Consider the following 26,115-nt stretch of genomic DNA (forward strand, 5'->3'; position numbering starts at 1 on the left):
CCCCTTGGCCTTGACCGCCTCTCCCACTTGCTGGCAGAGGCTTCTCTCAGCACCTTAGCGAGGTCCTGGCTCCATCTCCTGGCTTCCAGCCCGCCAACACCCGCCGACCCCTGACTCCTCTGGTGGGCATCATGCTCTGGTCGCTGGGGGTTCTCTGCTGTGACTTCCTGTGACCTCCAACAGCAGATTTCCGTTTATTCTGCTTCTGCTCATCAGGGTTCCTTCTCTCTTTGTCTGGGGAAGCTGCTGTTCTGTCTTCCACAGTTGCCCGAGTCCCCCCTCCCGCACCCCTCCCCTCCTCCCTCCTCCCCTCTCCTCCCCTCCCTCCCTTCTCCCCCCAATCCCTCCTTACCCCTCCCCTCCCCTCTGCCCCATGCACCTCATGCTTCCTGGGCTCCTTCCTACGCTCATAGCCTCCCCTACTTATCGCCCTGGTCTATGTCATAGGTAATTTGTTCAAGCCCACCCTGCTGCTCATCAGTTTTCTCTCCTGGTATCCAATCTCTGTTAAACCTGCCTATTTGGTGTAACTTCTAACACTGTATTTTTCATCTTTAAAGCTCCTGCTTTTATTCTGTTCTCTGCATATCTTAGTCTCACGTTTTCCAGCCCCTGCTCTGTTTGTTGCTGCTGCTGCTAAGTCACATCAGTCGTGTCCGACTCTGTGCGACCCCATAGACGGCAGCCCACCAGGCTCCACTGTCCCTAGGACTCTCCAGGCAAGAACACTGGAGTGGGGTGCATGCTAGAGAGCAGTTATTTTGTAGTCTGTTTCTGATGTTTCAACATCTGAACTCCTTCAAGGTCTGAGTTTATTGTTTCCGCTGGTTCTTGATCATGGCGCTGGGCTCCTTTGTGTCTTTGGTGGTTTTCTGATTTCTTCAGTTAAGAGCCGTGTAGTATCCTTGGAACTCTGAAAATTCTTTGAAACCTGGAATGAACATGGTATGTTCCAAAAAAGATTTTCATTTGCTTCAGGCAGATTCTAGGGACTCTGATCATCTTTGGGGCCACATGGAAGTAAATGTTCAGCTTTAATTTACTGTTTTAAAACCACCCAGGTTTTGTGAATCTAGGCTGAAAACTGCACCGAGGCTAACTCATGCTTCCAAATCCAAATCTCCAAGATTTTTCCTTCCTGTCTTGGTCCCTCCAGGCTGCTGGAGCAGAAGTACCCCAGCCCCGGGCTTATAAACAAACATTTCCCACAGCTCTAGAGGCTGGAAGCCCAAGATCAAGGTGCCAGCCCTTTCAGTGGCTGGTGAGGATGAGCAGCGCTGTCTGAATCACCAATGACACCTTCTGGCTATCCGCTCAAACGGCAGAAGGGAGAGAGAGCTCGTGGGGCCCCTTTTCTAAGGGCACTAACACCCTTCATAGGGGTGGAGCTGAAAAGCCCCACCTCCAGATACCATCACGTGGGTGATTAGGTTTCAACATGTGAATTGCGGGGGACACTGCCCCTCCTACAGGCTGTGTGCGTGTGTGTGCGTGCGTGTGTGTGCTGGTTCACCACCCACTGCACCTCCTTACAGCGCCTGCAGGCAGGTGTGTGTGTGTGTGTGTGTGTGTGTGCGCGCGTGTGGGCATGTGTGTGCTGGTTCATCTCCTTATAGCCCCTGCAGGCAGGTGTGTGTGTGTGTGTGCGCGTGTGGGCATGTGTGTGCTGGTTCATCTCCTTATAGCCCCTGCAGGCAGGTATGTGTGTGTGTGTGTCTCTGTGTGTGTGTGCACACTGGTTCCCTGTCCACCATACCTGCTTACAGCCCCTAAAGGCAGGTGTGTGTGTGTATGCGTGTGTGTGCAGGTCTGCCTGTCTCTAGCACACCTTGCTTGGAATGCAAGTTGGGGGGGTCACTCTTATAGGTGAGTAGACTCCCCCTTGAGTGGACCCAGGCTTTCCCCTATGTCCTCGGAGCCCCTGTGGTCAAAGAAACAAGTTCAAGTTGCTGTTTGGCAAGTCGCTCTCGAGTCAGGAACTTTCCCCGTCCCTGGCCTGCGTGTCCCTTACCACACCGGCCGCCAGCCTCGCTTCCAGAAGCTGTGGAGTCCGGCGTGTCCTGTATTTCCATCAGTGTCGGACAGGCGGGGCCGGGTGTCCACCCCTCCGTGTCACCAGGGCTCTCGATGACCACAGTGGGCGGGAGGCGCTCCCGGAGACGGTGCACCGCAGGAGGCATTTGGGCTCATGGGGGGGCCTCAGTGGGGGTCAGGGAGGGGGCTCAGCAAAGGCCTCGTGAAGGGGCGGGTAGGGTGCGGGTCTGGAGCCAGAGAGCCTTCGGCTTTGTCTGAAGCAACACGGAAAAGCACTGGGGCTCCACCAGGTGGAGGGGCTGTGGGAGCCTGCAGAGCCCAGCCTCTGAGCTCAGCGTCCGGGACCCGGCCCTGGGCGCGGGGCTGGGGAGGCGGCATGGAGGCCGGGACTCTGAGTCTGGGCTTCAGCGCAGTTCCCTGCAAGTCTGGCCTCGCTGACCACACGGGGCTGCATCCTGCCGCCTCAACTCTCGCCCACACCCGACCCCCTACCCCCACACCCCCACCGCCCACACCCCAGCTGAGTGCTGCCTTCACCCCCAGGGGGACCAGGCTGAGGGGGTCCTGGCTCTGGAGCTGGGGGCGCTCACCCCTACAGCCTCTGGGAGGGGAGCCAAGCGCTGTCCCAGATAGGGGGCAGTCTGATTGTTGGAGAGGAGAAGGGGCCACAGAGGCTGATGACGAGGTCTGCTCCCCACCCCCGGTGCCAGAGGAGTGGTGTGGGGGTGAATGGGGTCGCAGGCCCCCCACCCCTCAGCCTGGCCTCCGCCTCTTGCCTGCAGGCCGGGCGCGCCCGCTCGGGGCAGCCCCAGGACGCCCTCCTGCAGAGGCAGGTCACCGCGCTCCAGGGACGCCTGGCCGAGCTGCGTGCAGCCACTGAGAAGTGCGTGCCCACCTGCTGGCCCAAAGGGGACAGAGGGCACCCTGGAGGAGGTGGCCGAGTACACAGGGCGGGTCAGGCGGGGGGCCAGGTGGCATGAGCGGGCAGGCCAGTTAGGGAGCCACCATCAGCAGCAGCGGGCGGACCTGCATGGAGCTTGGTCCTGGCCAGGCACCTCACCCTTGGTGACTGCCAGGACCTGTCTGTCGTGGGCCCTTGAGGCTCAGACGGTCCAAGTCCCGCTCCAGGCAGACAGCCCGTCCTGTGCATCCTGGCCCAGCCCCGGCCCAGCCCTGCCCCGGCTGTGATGCCACCTGTGGGTCCTCTGCTGAGGTGGGCAGACCGCTGTCCTGAGACCAGACCCCGCCTGTCCCAGCCAGCGTGGAGCCCCCAGGCTGAGCCCACAGACACTCCTGAGGCTCAGCCGGGTGCGCCCTGGTCTCGCAGGGGCCTCGCTGACCTGCGGGCGGACGTGGCCAGGATGGCCCGGCGCCTGCACACGGCCTGCCTGAACCTCAGCTCCAACCTGCGGCTGACGGCCGGCAGTGCGGCCGCCGCCCTGGAGCAGCAGCTGCGGGACAAGGTGCGGGAGATGCTGCGGCTGCAGGGCTGCTGGGCCGCGGAGAAGGCGGCGCTCCAGGCCAGGTGTGTGGGCGCCCAGGGCTCTGGGTCTAGGGGGCCCAAGGGTGGCCGGGGCCAGAGAAGAAGCTGGAAGGAAAGACAGTAAACCGTCAGAGGTGCTGCAGTCGCAGGGAGGGGCAGGGGGGGCAGGGAAGCCACCACGGGGCTGGCGAGCTGAGTCCGGGTCATGGCGGGAGCTCGATGCTGAACTCGGGATCTACACTGACCCCCGAGACAATGGGATCCGCTGAAGTTTCTAGAGCAGGAGAGGGGCGTCTGACCGCAGTGGGGATCAGAGGCGGCCAACAGCACTATGGAGGAGGCAGACAGAGCCAGACTCCCAGGCCCCCAGTGCCCTGGGCTCTGATCTCCGCCTGGACAGCCCTGCCCCACCCCGCTGTCCCCAGACTCGCAGAGCAGACACTGCTGGTGGAGAAGCTCACCGAGCAAAACACGAGCAAGGAGAGAGCCATCTCTTCCCTGAGAATGGACGTGCAGAGACTGGTGCGCGGCTGGGAGAGGGTGGCTGGTGTGTGGGGACCTGGGCCTCGCTGAGCAGCCTCCCCCACCCCCCATCCCTCCAGGAGTCCCAGCATGGCGGCGGAGGCCCGACAGCCCCAGAGGACTCGAGGGCGGAGGTGGAGACCCTGCGGCTTCTCTTGGACAGCATCACACAGGTGCAGGCCCAGCTGGGTCCTTCCCACATGGGCAGCCGACGGGCTGCAGGGCCCCTGCAGTTCAGGCTGGCCTGGGAGATGGTCTGGCAGGACCCGTATGACCTCAGCCCTTAGCTCCATCCTCTCTGCTCCCTGAAGGTGGCCCAGGCAGATGCGGGGAGTGAGGAGCTGGCAAGGAGCAGTGATGCTGAAGGCGAGGGGGTGCAGGGCCAACGGAGGAGCCCCCTGCACCCTGGGAACTCCCTGAGGGCTGAGTCCCTGGCCACCCCGGACTCAGCACTGTGGGCTGTGCGGGCGGCCATTCAGAGGTGGCGGCAGCGGGAGCAGGTAGGCAAAAGCCTGCCAGGCTGAGAAGGGCCGCTATGGGCCTGCCCGTGGACCGCAGGAGGCTGACCCCCCAGGAGGCTGACCCCCCAGGAGGCTGGCCCTGCAGTGCATCTCTGGTCGGAACTGCGTCCTTTCTCTGGGAGTAGGGGCCCCGGCTGGCTTCTGTGTTCAGAGGCCTGGCCAGGCCGCAGGGATTCACCACACCCCCACTCCCGGGCAGGAGCTGCGCCAGCAGCTGGAGTCGTCCGAGGCGAGGGCCACGGGGCTCCAGGAGCAGCTGTCTGAGAGCCAGCGGGAGCTGCAGGCCTCAAGAAGCCTCCTGCAGGAGGAGCGCCAGGACCTCCGGGGCAAGCTGCAGGCACAGAACAGGGAGGCACAGTGGAGCCGCGTGACCAGCGAGCTCCTGGGGAGGTGAGGCTGGCGGGCAGGGCCACCTCCTCCACAAGGCCCTCCAGTAGAAGCTCCTGGGGAGGTGAGGCAGGTGAACAGGGTCACCTCCTCCACAAGGCCCTCTGGGAGAAGCTCCTGGGGAGGGGAGGTGAGCAGGCAGGTCAAGCCCCTGGGGAGGTGAGGCCGACGGGCAGACCCACAACCTCCATGAGGCCCTCTAGGAGAAGTTCCTGGGGAGGTGAGGCTGGCGGGGGGTAGGGCCACCTCCTCCACGAGGCCCTCTGGGAGAACAAACTACTGGGGAGGTGAGGCCGACGGGCAGGGCCACCACCTCCATGAGGCCCTCTAGAAGTTCATGGGGAGGTGAGGCTGGTGGGGGGCAGGGCCACCTCCTCCATGAGGCCCTGTGGGAGAACAAGCTCCTGGGGAGGTGAGGCAGGCAGGCAGGGCCACCTCTTCCATGAGGCCCTCCAGGAGCAGAAGTGAAAACATCCAGATGGAGGCTGCCTCCCTCCCCTCTTCACCCCGAAGCCCTGCCTGCACTGAGCACCCCTCTTCCTGCTCTGGGCCCATCCAGAATGCGTCCAGGACTCACCTTCCCAAAGCCCAGGCTGAGCACGAGCCCTGGCCCTCGGCTCGCCTCCCAGACGCCCTTCCTGGGACCAGGCTGTGTTCTGCCCCGCTGCCCCATTCCCATTGCTGAGAGTCCTCCAGGGGTCTGGGCCATCCCTCACAGGTGGTCCACGGACCCCCAGTTCCCTGCCGGCCCTCCTGGCGTGTCCCGTGGGTCTGGCGTCTCCTGGTGCACCTGGCCAGGAGGCTGTCTGGATGCTTCTGTGCACGTCTGACTGCCCTGGGGCGGGTGGTGGTGAGGGGTGGGAAGAGAACCCCTGGCATCGGTAGCCCTGGGCTTCCCAGACCCCCATGCGCCTGAGCTGGAGTGTGGGGTGGGAACGTGCTGGCAGCCCAGGAAGGCTTCCTGCAGGAGGCAGCCATAAGGGATGGATGGACAGCCAGTGCTTCCCCTCGCTCACCCGGGGGTCGGGCCTGCAGGTCCCTCGGGGCTACCCCTTCTCTGGAGGGCTCGACAGTACACTCAGTGCTGGGACAGGGGGTCCAAGGGAAGATTAGACCCAGTCCTGCTCATGCACAGGCCGTGGGCAGAGACAGGAGCAGGCAGGTTAGGCCTGGCAGGAATGGGGGAGTCCGCGAGGTCTCAGGAGGGCCTTCCGGTAGGGGCGATGGGCGGAGGCGGGGTGTGGGGTGGGCAGGCAGGGCCACCTCAGCCTGCTGAGTGCAGCGGTCACTGGGGCGGGGCCACGGGGGGCTGTTCGCCGGGACACTGCCTTCCCACAAGTGGCTAGACCGCAGCGTCCTGAGGTCTGGGCGGGACAGACCCAGCGGTCCCTCAACATGGGGATGAGAGGCTGAGTCAGGAGGCGTTTGGGGCCTCAGGACTCGGTGCTTTGGGGCCCGGCGGGGTAGGCAACAGCTGAGATCCAGTCCTGGCTGGCGGGTGACCTGCAGAGGGGACCTTGGGGTTGGGTGGGGGTCAGCGGTGAGCTCAGCTCTGAGGAGGGTGCGGGTCTCCAGGGTCGGCTGTCAGGGCGGGTGAGCAGCACCTGGAGATGTGGGGGCCCCTGGCAGGCCGGGGTTCCCTCCTTCGCACAGGGTCTCGCCAGCCTGGCTGGGCTTAGTGCATGGGGGCAGCGGCCCGAGCTTAGGGACGCCCCAGGGTTGGCCCTCCGGGTTTACAGGCTCCCGCAAGGCCCACACCCGGGAGCCACCTGCCTGGACAGACCAGCTGGGGGTGGTCTGCAGGTGTCCCTGAGCCCGGCCCAAGCGGCCTCCACGGCCCCCTTGCCCTGTTCGCCCCCCAGGCGCTGGGCAGAGGTGCGAATGTGCCCAGGACCCCCAGCCTCAGCCTCGCCTCCTTCCAGAGAGAAGGCGGCTCTCGAGGAGACGGTTGAGGAGCTAAGGGGGGAGGCAGCCACGTCCCACGCTGAGAAGCAGAGCCTGGAGGCCAGGAACGCAGAGCTGCAGAGGAGCCTCCGGCAGTGCACAGAGCAGAAGGAAGCGCTGGAGCGGCAGGGCGAGCGCGGCCGGAGGGCGCTAGAGAGCAGGTGGGCCTCCAGCAGGCGTCTCGGCCCCTGGGCCCCGCGTCCCCCCACCCCCGGGACCAGCCTCATCAGGGGGTGCTAGTGAGACCGCAGACCCTCTCACACTGACCACCGCCTACCGCCTTCACACCCCACCCCAAGTCCAGCCAGTGCCAGACCCCCCACCTCGGGCAAACCCACCCCAATCCCTGGGCCCCGCTGGGGTGGGCCCCAGCATGGGTGCCCTCTCCTGGCCCAGGCTGTCACCCAGGTCCGGGCAGCTACTCCAGGCCTGCAGGGGACCCGTGCTTCTCCAGGGCCCTGGGCCTTGGGGGCAGCCTCAGGCGGTCACCCTGACTGCGGGCCCCACGAGGTGGCCCGGCTCTCATCCTGAGGTGGCCTTATGCCCTCTGCCCTCTGTTTCTGGGTCTCAGTCAAGGGCGCCTGGAGCAGCTGGAGGGCACGGTCTCGGGGCTCAAGACGGAGCTGGTGTCAGCCCAGGAGGCGCTGGACTCAGCGCGGCTGCAGAGGGACATCCTGGAGAGCGAGAGGGAGGGTCTGCATGGCGCCCTGGCCCGGGTGCGCCCCCAGCCGCCCTGCCCCGCCCCTCTCCTCATTGGCCTGGGCTCACAGGCTATCCCCCAGCCCCAGCCTCAGTGGTGTCCCCCCACCACCCCGCCTCACCCTGTCCTCCCTGGCCCCAGCCTCAGGGTGGCCTCCTTGGTCCCCGACCTGTGTGCCCTGGCCCATCACCCTGAGTGCTGGCCACAGCTGCTCTTGGGGGACCCTCCCTGGGCTGCCCGCTTGCCTCCCCTGGCTGCAGCCTTGGACCCAGGGGCTGCCATCCACCCCCGGGGCCTCGCCACTGCGGGACCGCTTCCAGGCCCCCCCGGAGCTCCAGCTTGCATGCCTCCATGATGCACAGCTCGCTCCCCACCCCACCGCAGCTCCCCCAGATCTAGAACCCATCCTAGCTTCCCTGCTGGGTGACCTCTGCCCTCCCCGCCCTAGGCCGAGTCCAGCAAAGCTGACCTGGAACTGCTCGTGAGCCGGCTCAAGGCAGAGGGAGTGGAGCAGAGGGATTCCCTGGCCAAGATGGCTGCTGTGATGGAGGCGCTGGCTCAGGACAAAGGCTCCCTGAACCACCTCGTCCTGCAGGTGAGACGAGAGCCCAGGGGGACGACCTCTCCCAGGTCCCGCTTCCCCAGAGCAGCCGTGAGCCCCAGCCCAGTCCCGGCCCCCCGAGCTCAGGGCTCCCCTTTCGTCCATCCTCCTCCCCACCGTCTCCACTCCTGGACTTGGGGGCAAGGGCACGTGGGGCTTGGGTCTGCACACGGACCACCCCCCATCCCCCCCACCCGGCAGCTGGAGCAGGAGCGGGATGAGCTGCGGACGCAGCAGCAGACGCTGGCGCAGGGGCAGGCGGGCACCCGGGAGCAGCTGGCGCAGGCCGAGCGGCAGGTGGAGCTCCTGCGGGCCGAGAGGAGGGGCCTGCAGCGGGCCTGCGGGCGGCTGGAGGAGCGGCTGGAGCGGCTGGAGGGTCAGGCGGCCCAACTCCGGCGAGAACGGGCCCAGTTGCAGGAGCAGGTGGGCCAGGTGAGGGGGTCATGGGGTTCCCAGTCCCCAGCCCCATCCGGCAGGGCCGCCCCTGCCTCTGGGGTGGACGGGCACACACGGATTTAGAGGCCACGCTGGCCCTCGGACGTCGGCGCCGGTGCTTTCTAACCTCAGGCTGCCCAACTTGGCTGATTCGAAGCCGGCTTCCCGGTGTGGGAGGCAGGAGATGGGGATGCGGCACACAGAAAGGACGTCTACGTCAGGCCTGGGCCCAGCACCCAGGGGCTGGGTCCCCCCTGCTCAGAGGGTCGGAGGCCTCGGGCCCAGCGATACTCACACACTCTAGGGAAAGGCTCCCCTGCCCCTCCATTGTCTTGTCTGTCTCCTTCCTGGGCCACGTCCACACAACAGAGCTGCCCAGTCACATGCTAACAGCCGCATCCGTGCATCCATTCCCAAATCTGCCGACGTGGATCTTCCGTGGGGGTGGTCAGACTCCGTAGCATAAGGCACTGCGGCCCGTTTGCTCTCTTCTGACTCCAGCCTTGGTGGTGCACGTGGAAACCCGTCCCTGCAGAGTCCTGGGCCCCTGTGGCATTCAGACTTCATGGCCGGTCACCTTCGGGACTCAGGCTAGCCTCTTCCTGTTTCTCAGACTCTGTCCTGTCCTTTCCCTGTTTTGGTTGACACATCACTACCTTCAGTAAAGCCAGTGCCCAGCTCAGCGGTGAGCCCTGGTGTGGCCAGCACCGTGGTCAGGATGCAGAGTGTCTGCAGCAGCCCAGCAAGCGCCCCGGTGGCATGGCCGCCCAGGCGTCCTCTGCCCTGACCTCGCCACTGTGGACTGGCTTCACCAGCTTCAGATATTGCATATGGAGTCGTGGGGTGCAGACACTTTGCAGCCCAGCTTCTCAGCCTCAACACGACGTCTTTGAGTCGTCTCTGTTGTTAGGTGGCAAAAGCTCCTGCTCTTGACAGCACACTGATAGTCCGTCGTGTGGATAAATTACATCTTTTACCCGTTTACCCACTGCTGGATTTTTAGGTTTCCGATTTGGAGGTGGACGAGACTGCCAGAATCATGTGTGTACAAATCTATACGGATATTCTCATTTCTCTTGAGTAAATACCTGAGAGTGAACTGTGGGGTCACGGGGTAGATGTTCTCGAACATTAAAGAATCTGCCAAGCAGTTTTCCCAAGTGGTTGTATCATCCCACTTGCCAGCAGTGTGGGCGGCTTCCGGCTGCTGCTCAGCCTGGTCAGCGTTTGGCATCACCCACTTGCCACTCTCAGTGTGTGGGGTTACTTGCCTTTGTAGTTTTGTTGGCCATTTTCTGATGATAAAAGGCATTGAGCACATTTTCATGTGCTTATTAAACATTTGTATCCCTTATCTTGTCAAGTGTCTGTTCAGGTCTATCGTCTACTTTTATTGGGCTCTCCCATTTTGGTTATGGGTTTCTAGTTCACGTATCCTGGGTACAAACACTTTGTCAGACAGATGTTCTCACGTTTGTGTGATTTGTGTATACATTTTGTTGCCAACATTTTTGATGGACAGGAAAGTTTAACATTGGCAATATTCAGTTTAGCAGATTTTTTAAAAATTTATGGTTAGTATTTTCTAGGTGTTGTCTGAGAAATGTTTGCCCAGCCCAAGGACAAGACAGTATCCGATGTGTTTCCCTCCAGTTCTTAGGTCTGTGATCCACTTAAAGCTGGTTTTTCTGTACAGCAGAGCCTCTCACAGCATGCTCCTCAGACCAGCAGCATCAGTCATCACTTGAGAACTTGCTTAATAAGCAGATTCTCAGCTGCCCTCCCAAAACCTACTGAATCTGAAACTTTGTGGATGGGGCCAAAACTCTGGATTTTAATCATCCGTCCTCGTGATTCTGATGTACATGAAGGTGTGAAAACTGTGGGTGTGTGGTGTGAAACAGGAACTGAGGTCCTTTACTGTTTACATTAATATCCCGTTGTTTCAGCACCAATTTTTAAAAGACTTTCCTTTCTTCTTGGATGATCTTGGCAACTTGTTAAAAATAAACGGATCATATGTGTGCGTGTATGTGCCCTGATCATATTGTTGATCTGTGCAGACTGATCGATTCGTTCTTCCTTTCACCAAACCTGCTACAGTAACCTGCATTACTGTAGCTTTCTAATATCTTGTAATGAAGTGATGTTGAGTGTTCCCATCTAATCCTTCTTTTCAAGATTGTTTGGTTATTTACATTTCAGAATCAGATTTGTCAATTTCTACACCCAGAAAAACCTGGTAGAACTTTGCCTGGGATTTTGTTGAATTTACAGCTCAGTTTGAGAAGAGTGGACATCTTAACTGTACCCAGCTGTCTATCCATGAACATGGTACATCTCTCCGTTTTTTCTTTACTTAATTCCTCTCAGCTGTGTTTTGTAGTTTTCAGTGTAGAGGTCTTACACATCTTTGATTAAACTAATTCCTGGATTTGATATTATGCCTTGCTGTTACCATTTCATTTTTCTATGTCCATTACTAGTATATAGAAATATGATCTCATATATTAACTTTTGGATCAGGCAACCCTGACAGACAGACTGATAAGCACCGGGATTTTACATGCACATCGTCACGCTATCTGTCAATAACAGCGATTTTACTTCCTTTCTGGTCTCAGTGACTTTCGTCTCATCCCTTAATTCACTGGCTAAAGACCTACAGAAAAAAGTTGAAAAAAAGTGGTGGGCGTGGCCAGCTTTCTGTTAATGCCAAACCCGACTGGAGAAAGCATGTCACCGTTAAGTATGATGCAGTCCACAGGTCTTTCATAGATGCCTCTTATCAGATTGAGGAAGTGCTCTTTCATTCCTGGCATGCTGAGATTTTTTTCTAACGATGGATGGGTTTTGAATCCCATTAAATGTGTTCCCTGACTCTGTTAAGAGGATCATGTTGTGGTTCTCATTGTTAAGCATCCGGTTCTGTGGTGAAGGCCCACACTTTGCCGCCCATCTTCTTGAACGTGCTAATCACAGCTGTGTTCAAGTCCGTGTTTGATAACTTCAGTATCTGGGAGCCAGATGGGCAGGGAGGCGCGTGTGTCTGTTTTATCTTACATGCAGCTTTTTGCCGAGTGATTATACCCCTGACACACCTGGTTGTGTTGAACAAAAGCCATGTATTAAATATAAAAAACTGTAGGGATAATTTCAGGATCTCGATGATGCTGTTCTTCTAGGGAAGACTGCCTTTTGGTTCTGGCAGGCAGTGGAGGCAGATCACTGTAATCCATGCCTGAGATGATTCAAACCTGATCTTCATGTTCTGGAAAGTTAGAAGAGGAAAAGTGTCAGTGGCTCGGTCTTGTCTGACTCTTTGCAACCCCGTGGATTGTAGCCCGCCAGGCTCCTCTGTCCATGGAATTCTCCAGGCAAGGATCCTGGAGTGGGTAGTCATTCCCTTCTCCAGGGGACTTTCCCAGCCTAGGGATGGAGCCTGGGTCCTGCATTGCAGGCAGATGCTTTACCATCTGAGCCTCCAGGGGAGCCGGGTTTGGGGGAGTGTCTATTCTGCTTCACCAGCACTACGAGGACGAAGCCCTCCTGTGATTACAGCTGGAAACTTGGATGCTTATCAGGACCCTCTGCTCTGAGGTCTGTAAGCCCGAGTTCTTATACTCCTAAAGACACAGGACTGCTAGAAGCTCTCCCTGGCTTCTCAGCTCTTCAGCCCAGACTTAAATCCGCACATGCTCTAAGGAGAGAAGAGATGCTGAGTGGTGGCCTCCTCCTCTGCCTCCCTTTCCTCTGAGATTTTGGCTCCTTCAGTCTCAGCTCCTGGGCAGCTCTCTGAGGCCCTATTCGGACTCCTGTGACAGATTTTGTCCAGACTTTTGTGATGCTCCTGCTGGAGGTGTTAGTCTGCAACAACCTGGTCTTCTGTGACCTTCTTCACATTTCTGTGCAATGTCTCCCAGCCCCGGAAACTTGTGGCCCAGCAAAGGTTGCTGTTTAGATTGACAGCTGGGTCCCACCTGGCGATGCTCAACCCAGTAATTTCTCCATCGTGGTTTCAGGGCTGGAGGCCCCTCTGCTGTGAAGACACACGTGCACGGGGGGTCCTCTACGTCTCCTGGCCATGCTCCTCCTCCACTCTTTCCTCTGTTGCTATTCTGAAGGAAACCACTTTTTCCAAAGTCCTTCTCCCTCGAGAGGCCCCTCGTAACCCTCCCACTCTCTCTGCTGGACTTTCCCCTCCTCCTCCTCTAGGTCACATGCAAGAAACAGGCCCTGGAGAAGCAGCTGGCCCAAAGCCTGCAGGACCAGGAGGCCCAGATGGCCGCCCTCCAGAGGGCCCTGCAGGAGAAGGAGGCTTTGTCTGAAGAGCGAGTCCAGCTGCTGGCCAAGCAGGAGGCCCTGGAGAAGCAAGGTCAGCTCATGGCCGAGGAGGCAGCTGATCTCAGGTACCTGGGGACCTACCGGCAAGTGTTCATGTGGCCTTGACCTCCAGGAGCCCATGTAGTGAGGATGGGCGGTCACTCAGTGACTGTGGGGGCAGAGCAAGTGTGTGTACATGGGAGAGAGGCTCTAAGTGAGGGGCAAACACAGTGCCTGAGGACTCAAGGAGCCCCTGGAAGAGGTACATGTGCCTAGGACAGCCTTCCTGAGAGACGGGGCTGCGCTGGCCAGGTGGCAGGCAGCAGAAACCCATCTCAGACCAGCAGAAAGATGGGGAAAGTCTTGCTCATGGACCTGAGCAGTACTGGGTATGCACGGCTTCAGGCAAGGCTGGATCCATACACTCCCATGGTACCCTCAACTGCCCGCCTCTCCCCTGTCATTCTTGGGCAGGCTCAAGGTGAAAGCGGGCAAGATGGCCAGCAGACACAGAGCCATTGATGTCCTTGAGTGGATCCTGGGAGCCACAGGGCTCAGACGGGCAGCCTGTGGCCCTGCGCTTATTCCTGGAGCCTGGGTGGCAGCAGCTTCAGGGAGCCATGAGGCTGGGGGGGTTGGTAAACCCTGAGACCGTCGGGGCCACTGCCAGGAGAGCTGAGACAGACACTCGTAGGCAAGAAGGGGTGCCCTGCAGACTGTTGCCTGGTGAACTGAGCTGGCCTGTGACCTCTGACGACATCCACAGGTCATGGCTTTCTGCACCTTGCGCCCGTCTAAGGAACATCCAAGTATTTTTGTAGGAAGAGTTCCTCCCAGAATTCCAGAACTAGAGGCTGTGAGGAAACTTAGAGCCCGTGGTCCTTGAACTTCGTCATGGAAGAAAGAGGGAAGGAAGAGGGAAGACTCCCTCCCAATGCAACTGTGGGCACAGACTGCAGCAGGAAGCCTGACGAGGTCTCTGTGGGTGGGCAGCAGCAGGGGGCCCCAGGCTCTGCCCCCGGCCCCCTCCCAGGCCCCACTGGCACTCAGGGCAGGGGTCGGGGGCCTCTTTCCTCCCGCCATCATTTGCTGCCCAGCTCACAGGCCCTGGTCAGAGGATCCTCCCGTGACTCACCCGTGACCACTGGGCCCAGGGTCTTTGTACACGGTGGTCCTGCAGACCCCAGACAGAGTCACATGCCCACTATACAGCGTTTCCCAGTGACCAGTCTGAGCCTCTGCTGACAAGGTGCTCGACGTGACTTGCTTCTCCTAATGAGTGAGGACCCTGGGTTTTGAGGTCGTCTGGCCCCCAGTCCCAGGCCCTGGCAAGGCTGCAGCGCCAGGGACCCCTCTTAGTTCTCAGGCTTCAGCGAGATGGACCGGGTCCTCACCCGCACCCCCACGCCCTTGCTGGTGGTGCCAGCTGCCTTCCAGGAGGTGGGATGAGGGAGAGACTGGACTCGTTCTCAGAGTCTCTGCCTCTGGGTTACCATTCAGTGTCTGACCCACACAGGCCACGACCCCAGAGGGGACCAGGCGGGCGCCTGGGAGAAAGTGGGTGTGAGGCAGACAGAAAACTGGGAAGAGCCCTCCAGGCAGAGTACACAGGCACACGGAAGTGGGGAGTGGAGAACGCGTGGGAGCTTAGATGGTGGGGACCTGGGGGGTGGGTATCAGAGGAGCGAGGCTCCTGGGCTCTGCAGACACCAGGGCGCCCTGGGAGGTGCTGACACGCCCCACCCCGACGCTAGAGCAGCCATGTGCAGGGCCCGAGGGAGGCTTCGGGGGCCGGATGGGCAGGCTAGGCAAGGCCCTCTGCGCCCGCAGCGCTCCCTGGCCCGCCGGCCTGTCTGGGGCTGGGCGTGGGCTGTGTCTTCACGCGGCGTCTGTGCTGAGTGTTTGTGGAGTACCCTTGTTGCCTGGTCAGTGGACTTTTTTCACCGTGCATCAGGGCAAGACACAGCACATAACCATCAATATGAACGCGAGCTCACTCTCTGGCTGGTGACTGATGGACTCGCTGCCGGAGAGGCGAGTCCTGCCATCACCCTCCCCAGAAGCGGGAGCTGCTGAGTCGCGAGTTCATCCCAGGCATTTTCTGACTGGCCGTGTCTGTGCCCAGACTCAGAGGCAGCTTCACCCCAGGGATGGTGCTGCACGTGTTCTGCACTGGAGGCTGCTTCTCAGGGCGGGCAGAGAGTTTCCTCACCATCATTAGCAGCAGACAAGATGCACTGGGTTTCTGAAATGTTCTCGCATTGACGCTGAGCCTGATTCAGGCCCTGTCTGAGGCTACAGGCAGTGTCCTGGACTGCGTCATCGGTTCACGTGTATTTCTAAAGCGCTGACCCTAGAACTGGAATTGCTGGTCCAAAGAAAGATATACACAGTTTATGCTTTAGTCCCCGTCTGCCAAAGTGGCCCTTGCACCCCTGCCAACAAGAGATGTGATCACTATTTTCAGCTTTGCTAATGTGATGCATGATGGATGAAACAGCACAGGTGAAATCTGAACCCCCTTGAGGACTAGTGAGTTTCATGTGTTTATTCACCATTCTTGTTTTCTTTGTGAATAACAGGCATTATTCTCATTTTTCTGTAGGATAGGATAAGCCACTTTCTGTCATTGATCGGTAGGAGCTCTTTGTATACGATGGATATTAACTATAGTATATTTAGTGCAAATATTGTCTCCGAGTCTGTCCCCCGTCTTTTGACTTGATCTGTGGAATCTTTTCTGCACAAAACTCTGCCTCCCTGTCTTTAAATGTACTCAGAACTGTTGGCCTCCTTATTTTTGTCTTCTGACTTTTGTGTCTTGCTTAAGACTATAAAATATCCTTCTGTACTTTTTTCTATGGTTTTTACAGTTCAGAGTTGCTTAGCTGTTACCTGTTTTGGTTTTGTATTTAGCTTTTTAATCCACGTATTTTCTGTGTGGGCGCCAATCTGTTCTTAGAGATTTAAAATGAATGAGCCATCCTCTGCTTGCCTTCAGATGGACAGCCCAGCCTTGGAGGACACCCTCCTAGCAAATAGGCTCTGCGCTGCCCCTCGTCCAGCAGGGTCCTCTGCCGGTGTGGGTGACTCGCCTGTGCTGTGATGCCTCTCTGCAGGGCCGAGAGGGACGCCCTGGAGAGCAGCCTCTTTGAGGCCCAGCAGCTGGCGTTGCAGCTGCAGACGCGGCAGGAGCAGCTGGAGGGAGAGGCCCGGGGTGCGCGACTGGCCCGGCAGGCCCTGCAAGGTGCTGCTCTGACGGGCCCCCTCTGCCCCCTTCCCTGAGCTTGTCCCCTGGTGGGCGGCTCCCAGTCACTGTGCCCCAATGGGGCCCGAACACAGCAGGGAGCTCACGTCTGAGGTCACCCAAGAGCTCCTGCCACTCCTGTCTGCGACTGGCAGGCACCTGCCAGGCCTGCTGCCGGCCCAAGGCTCGCGATGGGCTGTCACGAGGTCCACGTGGCAGCCCCTGCCCAACCCCAGGCCCCTGCCTCTGCTCAGCCCACCCAGCTGTGGAGGCTGCCATCAAGACATGCGCCTGCTGAGTGGTCGGGGGGCTCTGTCCCACCAGCTTGCAGCCTCCCCAGATCCAGGGGCCCACGGGCGGCAGGGTGTTGGGGGCTGGGCCTGCCCACGGGTCTGGACATGCCTGTCACTCGGCAGTGGAACTGGAGCAGCTGCAGAGCATCCAGGAAGCCCAGGAGATGAGGCTCCGGCGGCAGGCAGCGCAGCAGGAGCGGGATGCGCAGCTGGCCCTGGAGAGCTGGGCGCTGGCCCACCGCGAGGACCTCGCCCGGCTCCAGAGGGAGAAGGTCTGCCCGGTCACTGCCCAGGGGTCTGCTGTGTCCGTAGGGGCGGCGGGCCAGGAGACCAGTGGGTGGCAGGCGGGCCGGAAGACCGCTCACAGCATGCGTGGATGCTGTGTCCCTCACAGAAGAGGCGCCCCCGGGTGTAGGCTGACCTGCCACGGCCTGAGGCCTGTATTCGCAGGGAGCTCCGTGCCCTCCGAGCTGTCCGCTGGTCCCAGGCGGGCAAACCCTGTGTGGCACGTCCTCACACACTGCTGTCAGGGTGCCTGGCACTCCCTGAGCTCAAGAATGGCTTCTGAGCTGTGACTGGGCCACGGCGTGGCGGATGCTGAAGCCCAGAGCCCTCCACAGCTCCTGTAACTGCGGGAGACAGGGCCTGCGGCCGGCTGGCTGGGACGGTCCCCGGGCAGCTGTCCCGCCCCGGCGCCCACGAACCTGCTCTCACTCAGGAGCGCAGAGGCCTGCTGCTCGCACGAGCTCTGACTCGTGCGTCTTCACACCTGTCCCTCTCCTTCGGCCCAGGAGACCCTGAGTCTGTCTCTGATGGAGGAAAAGGAAGCAGCAGCGCGCCGGCTGAAACAGGAGAAGGAGCTGGTGGCAAAGAACGCAACCAGGAGGGCGGCGCTGAAGGGGGAAATTCAGAGCCTAAGGCGCGAGCGAGACGAGAGTCTCCTTCAGCTGCAGCACGAGAAGCAGCAGGTGATGGGGACCGTGAGGCGGGGCCCATCCACCCGCGCCGGCTCCGGCCCAGTCCGCGGCCTCAGGGGTCACCGTGAGTCTCTGTAGCTGCAGCTTTGATCTCCCACCGCACGCCTGGTGCACATTCACCCTCCACGCAGTCCCTCCATCCGTCTCTCCACCCCCCACCCATCTGTCCATCCATCTGCCTGTCCAGCCATCCATCTATGTATCCACCCACCTGTCTATCCAGACATTCACCCATCTGCCCATTAGTCCACCTACCCACTTACAAATATACACACATATATCTGTATATACACACACATATATATATACATATTATAAAGGGTCAGTTTTCATTCCAATCCCAAAGAAGGACACTGCCAAAGAATGTTCAAAGTACCTCACAATTGCACTCATTTCACATTCTCACAAGGTAATGCTCAAAATCCCTCAAGCCAGGCTCTAATAGTACGTGAACCAAGAGCTTGCAGGTGTACAAGCTGGATTTAGAAAAGGCAGAGGAACCAGAGATCAAACTTCCAACATTCGCTGGATCTTAGAAAAAAGCAAGGTAATTCCAGAAAAACATCTACTTCTGCTCCATGGACTATGCTAAAGCCTTTAACTGTGGATCACAACCACTGTGGAAAATTCTTCAAAAGATGGTAATACCAGCCCACCTGACCTGCCTCCTGAGAGATCTGTATGCAAGTCAAGAAGCAAGAGTTCAAACTGGACATTAAAAAACAGACTGGTTCCAAATAGGAAAAAAAGTACGTCAAGGCTGTATATTGTCACCCTGCTTATTTAACTTCTATGCAGAGTACATCATGAGAAACGCTGGGCTGGAGGAAGCACAGGTTGGAACCAAGATTGCCGAGAGAAATATCAATAGCCTCAGATACACAGATGATACCACCCTTATGGCAGAAAGTGAAGAGAAACTAAAGAGCCTCTTGATACAGGTGAAAGAGGAGCATGAAGAAGCTGGCTTAAAACTCAGTATTCAAAAAATGAAGATCATAGCATCTGGTCCCATCACTTCATGGCAAATAGATGGAGAAAAACTGAAAACAGTGTCAGACTTTATTTTCTTGGGCTCCAAAATCACTGCAGATGGTGACTGCAGCCATGAAATTCAAAGACGCTTACTCCTTGGAAGAAAAGTTATGACAAACCTAGACACATATTAAAAAGCAGAGACATCACTTTGGCGACAAAAGTCCATCTAGTCAAAGCTATGGTTTTTTCCAGTAGTCAAGCTCGGATGTGAGAGTTGGGCCATAAGGAAGGCTGAGATCAGTTCAAAAGAACTGATGCTTTTGAACTGTGGTTCTGGATAAGACTCTTGAGAATCCCTTGGACTGCAAGGAGATCCAACCAGTCCAATCAACCCTGAATATTCATTGGAAGGACTGATGCTGAAGGTGAAGCTCCAGTACTTTGGCCACCTGATGCAAAGAGCCAACTCATTGGAAAAGACCCTGATGCTGGGAAAGGTTGAAGGCAGGAGGAGAAGGGGACGACAGAGGATGAGCTGGTTAGACGGCATTACTGACTCGATGGACATGAGTTGAGCAAACTCCATGAGATAGTGAATGACAGGGAAGCCTGGCGGGCTACAGTTCATGGGGCTGCAAGGAGTTGGACACAGCTTAGTGACTGAACAACAATAACATTTACACACTTATGCACACACTGTGTTTCCATTCAGTTGTCCGTCATCCTTCTATCCACTTGAATGTTCATCCTTTATTCACACACCCAGCCGTCCACCCACAAATCTGGCCATCTATTAACATACCCAATTGTCCATCCACACACTTGACCATACATCTATCCATCAATTTGCTTAAATACCCATCCAGCTATGCACACACATGACCGTCAGGACTATCCGTCTGCTCATTCAGCCACCCATGCACTCACTCACTCAACCACTCATCCATCAGCCACTTACAGGCCCTTTCCTCTGTCCACACACTCAGCTGCCCACCCACATCCACTGTCCATCCGTGCATCTGGTTATCCTTCAGTCTGTCTGATCAGCCAGCCAGTCATCCATCAGTGTGTTCATCCATCAGCCAACCAGCCTCTAAGCAGACACTGGGCATGTGACAGCTACCCGCCGAGACCAGGCTCTTTCAGTGTTCCATGCCATCCCAAAGCACGCACTGCTGAGTGGGCAGAATAGACAAGTGAATACCTCCATGTGGGTTATCGTATGGGACTCTCAGATGTTAGTGCAAACTACAAATTGCGATGGAAGAGTCACAGTGCAGGAATAACCAAGGTTCGTTGTCAGACTTCTGCTTCGCTGGTTTCATCCTCACAATACTGGGAGGGGCTCCCTGTTTCGGGGCCCCCTTGACTGGTGGGAAACAGATTCGCAGACGGTGAATAACCTGCCCGGAGTGGCTCCGTGCACCTGCTGGGCACCAAGGCCCGTGTCCTCTGCTCTTCCACTCTCTGCATCCTGGGAGGGAGGAAGCAAGCGTTTGCAGGGTGGCGGCATTTCAAGGGTGGGGGGCAAAGGAGGACCTGGAGGCACCCTACCAACGTCCAGGGACGGCGTGAGATTCTGGGCAAGCCCCTCAGCTTCTGCTGCCCGCGAGTGGCCCGCGGAGCTCCAGGAAGCACGGCTCTCGCAGCTACAGTTTTGCTGTAAAGGACGCAGGTCGGGACAAGCCTGGTGGAGAAACCCAGGGAAGGGTCGTCTCTCCACATTCAGGGCAGGTCACCTGCTGGCAAATCAGGATGTTTAAACCCGCAAGTTCAGGGTTCTGTTGGGGTTGGCTTGCCTGGGTGTAATCAGCCTCCTCCCTAGGCTGAGTGGGGGCCTCTCTGCGGCTCCCCGATCACAAGCTCAGGTGCGGTCTCAGGGCGGGTCCAAAACGGAAGCCCCTCACTGGGGACGCTCGGGGGTTTCCACGCTCCCCCGGCTGTGTGCAGACCGGCAGGTGGGCACCAACACCTCTGTGCCCACCTCTGTGGCACAGGCAGCACCCAGGCCTTTCTCTTCTTGGGATCGCCAACCAGATGGGTCCTTCCACTCTGAGCTCACATGTGGTCTTTTTTTTAACACCAAAGCACTCTGTATTGGGGTGCAGCCGATTAACAGTGCTGCAGTTCCCAGTGAGTAGCACAGGGACTCAGTCATACACACACGTGTGTCCTTTCTCCCCAGACCCCCTCCCCCTAGATGGACCTTTTCCATGGCTGATGACACCCCTGGGGGGCACAGGGACCCCCCCTTCCTTCTGCTGGCCTCCCTTTGGTGGGAGTTCTGCGACTGATATCAGTAATGCTAGAAATAATCATTGGAGACCCCGGAAGCAGGGCATCCCACCCAGGCTCATACACACACGCCTCCAGGCTGCCCTCCCGTGCCGTCCTGAAGCACGCACCATTGCGTGACTGGAACAGAGAAGTAAACACGCACATGTGGGCTGTCGCACTGTGAGAGCACTCTCAGGGCCCGATGGGTCTGGCGTGGGGGGAGGCATGTCTGTGACTGACTGCGAGTCACTCCGAGTCCCCCCCAGCCTGGCAACAGAGCAGGGCCCTTCCACCTTGGGGCCAATGGGTGCAACGTGGCACCCCCGGGGGCCCTTGCCCACCCCTCTTTCTCAGCGACGCAGAGCGTCTGGGGAGGTTAAGACCTGTCCGTGGTTCTTGCTCTGTGCCTGGGGTGGGTGGGGGGCTCCAGGGAGGAGGTGGTCCATGAAGCCCCCTGACCTACGCTGGGGAAAAGCAGGTACTGGGCAGGTGCCAGTGGAGGGGGGGCATCCTGGGTGGAGAAGAGGGGGACGCAGGTGGGACCCACCCCACCCAGGACTCAGCCGCCTCCGAGGGGATCCCTGCTCCTAGAGCCCACTGTCCTGGTGTCGGGGCCGTGACTCCCAGCACCCCCCACCCGTCAGAGCCCCCAGCCTGCTCAGGAGCGCCCCACCCCTGTCACTCAGGCCCTGCTTCTACGAGACGTGGAGCTGAGCCGGCTGCGGGGGGAGCTGCAGCTGGTACGGCAGGAGGCCCAGGGCCAGCAGGAACAGGCCGAGGTGAGCCCCTCCAGGCCAGAGCCGGACGCCTGGCCTGGCCACCCACATGGCCCAGCAGGCGCAGCGGACCCCAGAGGCACCCGCTCCCTGCCTGCTCCCGGGGGGTCTCCGCTCCACCCCACCCCAGCCACCTGAACCTCAGTTTCCCCCAGATGACCCAGGCTCCCTGCCGGGGGGACAGTGTCTCCATGGGACGAAAAGGCGATGGAGCGGAATGGGGTGGGGAGCGCGGGGTGTACCAGGGAGGGGAGGGTGGGCAGGCCCCGCGCCCTTGCAGAAGCCGCAGAGGGGAGGGCCTGACACCAGCAAGAGGGGGGACAGAGCCCGGGTCTGTGCCGCCAGCCCCCCTGGCATGCTGAGGCACGGCTGCTGGAGGCTCAGAGGCCTTGGCTGACTCTCTGGAGAGTCCCCTCCCAGAGGACAAGCACAGCTGGGGAGGCCGCGTTGGACCTGAGGCAGAGACTGCCCGGAAAAGACCCGGCAGAGAATTCCGAGCAGGGCGGGAGGGGGCATCCAAGGGGCCGGGAGACCCCAGCAGGCAGCTGCCCGCCTGGGCCAGCGGACAGAGGCCCACAGGGCATGGAGGCCACTGCGGGCAGCCAGCTGGCCACCTGGGGCCCCAAGTCCTCCTCAGGAGTCCACGTCTGGGGGTGGGGCAGGCAACAGCAACCAAGACTCCGGGGAGTGGGGTAGGCCCCTGGGCCCTATGCCCCCAGCCCGCGGGCCCATTTATGGAGTGTGGGTGCTGCAGAGACCAGGGCTGCTCTGGAGGAGGGGCAGAGCAGGGTGGCAGGACACGGGGGAGGGCTCGGGGCAGCTGGTGCGGTCAGGCAGGACCCCGGGGGGCTGGTGGGGAGCAGATAGGAGGGCAGGGGTGATGGCTCAGGGCAGGGTTGGGGCTGGGGGACAGAAGCCCTGCAGGGGTCAGGGCTGATCACCTGCGAGGCCAGGCCGGCTGCCCACTCCCCTCAGGGCACTCCCTTGGTGCAGCCGGGCCGCACCCTGTCCCCTCTGCCTCCTGCCTCTGTGCTCCCGGCCTGGCCACCTGCCTCCCCACTGGTGCCCCGTGTGTCCCCAGCCCCAGGGGCGCAGGGTTAGATGCTCCTCTGTTGGTGAACGACTCAGTGAATCTGGAAACGAGTGAGTGGATGGCCTGTGGGCTGCAGGGTCAAGCCCAGAGCTAACCCCACAAGCAGGGCCGTGCTCGGGGCCTGCCCACAAGAGGCCGAGTGGACGTGCCTCCTGACCGAGGGCTGGCCGCCCAGAAGACAGGACCCGGGAAGGCCGTGCAGTTTTCGCCAACCTACCAGGCAGCAGGGGGAGGGGCACTGGGTGGGGAGAGGCATTGGGTGGAGGAGGGGCACTGGTCAGGGGAGGGGCACTGGGCAGGGGGAGGGGCACTGGGCAGGGGGTTACTGGCTGGGGGAGGGGCACTGGTCGGGGGAGGGGCACTGGGCAGGGGGAGGGGCACTGGGCAGGGGAGGGGCACTGGGCAGGGGGTTACTGGCTGGGGGAGGGGCACTGGGTTGGGGAGAGGTGCTGGGCGGGGGAGGGGTGCTGGGCAGGGGAGGGGCACTGGGCTGGGAGGGGGTACTGGGCTGGGAGGGGTGCAGGGGGCCCGCTGGGTGGAGGGGAGAGGGGCACTGGGCTGGGAGGAGGAGTGTTGCAATCAGGAGTTGGCTGCCAGGGTGTTTCTTCACCCCCTGCTGCCTGACACGGGACCTGGATCCCCGGGTCACTGAGCAGAGCAGCTCCTGGCACCCAGGAAAGTCTTGGCCAAGAGCATCTCTCCCGGGAGCCCCCTCCCTGATCCATCCCACCCCCGAGGCCAGATGGCCCTTCCGTGGGCACAGCCTGGAGGGCTGTAGAAGTCCCCTGGGGTTGGGGGCTCGCTTCCCCGACCTCTGCCCAGCTGCTCCTTCGGCCCACCCTGTGGTCAGGGAACCAAGAAAGACCCCCAAGACCCGGGAGCTGAAGCTCCGGCTGGCAGGGCCCCCTGGGAGCCTTCCCTCGAGCTGACTGGGGTGGAGGCGCCTGCCAGCCCAACTCTTCTAGGAGCTCATAAAAGGTTCTTTCGCCACCTCGGCCTGGAAATTAAAATCCACTGGAGGGGGAGGATGGGAAGAAGAGGCAGCCAGGGAACACCAGTTGTTGGTGACCTGCGAGCAGGCCCCCGCGGGTGGAGGGGCTGCCGGCCGTGCCGTGTGGCCACCACCGCAGGGGCCACCCCTCCCCACCGGGCAGCACAGAGCGTCGCTGCAGCCTCCCTGGGGCCACCCTGGGGCACAGCCAGACCTGACGTGCGAGGTGCACTTAGTGCAGAGGGGTAGCCGGGGGCACAGGCGGCACCGGCGGGGCTCCTTCCCCGAGAGTGGGGGCACGCCTGATGGAGCGCCCCCTGCCAGAGCCCTCGGGCACCGGCCTGCGGATCCAGGGGTCCTGGGGGTCACCCCCCGAGCCCCAGTGGTGGCAGCAGCAGGGCCCCGGATGGGGGAGGCTGGGCTGGGCCTGAGCTCAGGGCGAGCAGGTGGCATCCCGTGCACAACAGGAGGGGCTTCAAGGAGCGGGGCGCTCTTGCTCCGGGCACCCCTTGGTCAGCAGAGGGAGTGCCCTGGGCTGGGACCACAGGAGAGCAGAGTCAGGCCAAGCTGGGCCCTTCCCAAAGGGTGTCCGAGCTAGGGGCCTGGCTGCAGGGTCTGAACCAGGATGACCCTGCCCAAGGGCTGCAGGCAGCAACCCCAACCCTTCCCAGGCATGTCACGAGTTCTTACGCACTTAGAGCTGGGTAGATGCTGGGCGTCCCCCATGCCACGTCCTGCTTGGAAGCTCGGGAGCAGTCAGCTCTTCCGTGGGATCCACATGGGTCCTCTGCCCCCCGCCACGCCCCCGCACCCTTCACCACTGTGACCCCTCAGGATCCAGCACCGGGTCAGCCAGAGTGGCAACCCTGCCTCGAGGCGCCTGAGTGAGCCGTCCAGCTGGCCCAGGACGGTGTGCGGGGGCCCATGCGGACCGCCTGCTGCCCCTACCTGGGGCGGCCCCTTGACCCCACGCCGCTTGCTGCACCCTCCAGGCCACCATCAGCACTGTGGCCTCAGAGCTGAAGGCCCTACAGGCCCAGTTTGAGGATGCCATCTCTGCCCACCAGACGGAGGCCAGGGCCCTGCACGAGACGCTCCGGGCGCTGGTGGCCCAGCGGAGCAGCACAGGTAGAGAGGTGAGGGGCAGCACGGGGGCTCCCATGGGCACCAGGGACCCCAGCCAGGGGCCACGTCCAACCAGCAGTGGAGAGACCCTGGGCAAGCGGCACTGCCCACCCCAGATGCAGCTCCGGGGTCGGGGTTAGAGGTGTGCTCGGGGAGAGCTGTGTGCTACCCCGCCAAGGCCCTGAGGCCAGCTGCAGGCTCCAGGAGCCGGGTGAGGTGTCCTGGGGGGGCCTGGCCAGGAGAGGCCCCAGGCAGGCGAGTGGGCGAGTGAGCGGGCTCAGCAGGCAGATCCGGGAGGTGTTGACGAAGGGCTCTGACAGGCCCAGGGACGCCTGCAGGGGGGAGGGCAGGAGGGCACGGGGTGGGGAGGGGCCGTGGCGCCCGCGACCTCATGCACTCCCGGGCCTGGTGCCAAGGCTGGCAGGGGCGCAGCGAGCGAGGAGAGGGGCTGGGCCCACCCCCGGCACCCCGAGTGGGGCCGCCAGAGGAAGAGAGTGTGATTTAACATGACAGCCTGTTTACTTTGGCCCCAAAGAGAAAGGTCTCTTTTCAACAGATTTCGAAGTCAGGCCTGGTCAGCGACCACACGGGGAAGCAGAGTGAGGCTTTAACACGGGGGGCAGCAGGAGGAGGAGCCAGGGAGGTTGGGCACATCCGTGCTTGGGGTAAAAGGGGAGAGCACGGCCTCGTGGGGAGTTTGGGTTCCCTGATCGCCGCCCCCAGAAAGGAGAGGGGCCCCAGGAAGGGGCTGGGGTGATGGGGAGGCTGAAGCGGGTAAGGGGGGCAAGGGGAACAATGGCAGAGAGAGGGAGCCTGGAGAGCTCTCCCAGGCGCCAGGCTGGCCTAGAGTCACCATGGAAACCATAACATTTCACAGCCTTTAAACTGGAGGGACATCCAGGCCTCTGGCAGCCCTGCCTGAGGTCCACACACGTATGTGTGTGTACATGTGTGTGCACATGCATGTGTGTGCATGTGCGCACACATGTGTGTGCATGCTTGTGTGTGTGTGCATGCACCCACCACACAGCTCATATGCAGTGCATACACCTCCATGCATGTAAAGAACACACTCCCATGCAGAGGAACACAGAGACAGCTCACATAAATGCATTCACATATGCAAGCACATATGGACAACACACACGTGCAGCAAGCAACATGCACGAGTCCATGCACACTCGCATGCACATGCACCACACATGTGGGTGGACATGAGCACGCATGTCTGCACATAGATGTGTGTGGGTGCACACGCCACATGCTTGCACATGCTATGTGCACACACGCACGTGTGCTCACACGCAGGGCCGGGCCCGCACAGCCTCTCCCCTGCTTTCCCGCCTCCATGCAGAGCCCTCGGGTCACCTCCCTGCAGGAGATTTCAAAAGAGGCTGTTTATACAATT

At 60.3% G+C, this 26,115-nt stretch overlaps 1 protein-coding gene across 1 annotated transcript in view; it reads left to right on the forward strand.

Moving 5' to 3' along the window:
- The window catches only part of CROCC2 (ciliary rootlet coiled-coil, rootletin family member 2), a 62,754-nt gene that overhangs the window by 10,413 nt on the left and 26,226 nt on the right, over window positions 1-26,115 (forward strand). Inside the window, 15 exon segments of the mRNA XM_055587137.1 lie at window positions 2,817-2,917; window positions 3,362-3,559; window positions 3,943-4,039; window positions 4,351-4,539; window positions 4,760-4,950; window positions 6,870-7,052; window positions 7,463-7,607; window positions 8,040-8,186; window positions 8,394-8,624; window positions 12,843-13,036; window positions 16,070-16,197; window positions 16,614-16,762; window positions 17,282-17,458; window positions 21,409-21,501; window positions 24,575-24,718. Coding sequence (XP_055443112.1) covers window positions 2,817-2,917; window positions 3,362-3,559; window positions 3,943-4,039; window positions 4,351-4,539; window positions 4,760-4,950; window positions 6,870-7,052; window positions 7,463-7,607; window positions 8,040-8,186; window positions 8,394-8,624; window positions 12,843-13,036; window positions 16,070-16,197; window positions 16,614-16,762; window positions 17,282-17,458; window positions 21,409-21,501; window positions 24,575-24,718 — 2,367 coding nt within the window.

This window comes from Bubalus kerabau, chromosome 6, assembly GCF_029407905.1.
Source record: "Bubalus kerabau isolate K-KA32 ecotype Philippines breed swamp buffalo chromosome 6, PCC_UOA_SB_1v2, whole genome shotgun sequence".
In the NCBI taxonomy this organism is placed as follows: Eukaryota; Metazoa; Chordata; class Mammalia; order Artiodactyla; family Bovidae; genus Bubalus; species Bubalus kerabau.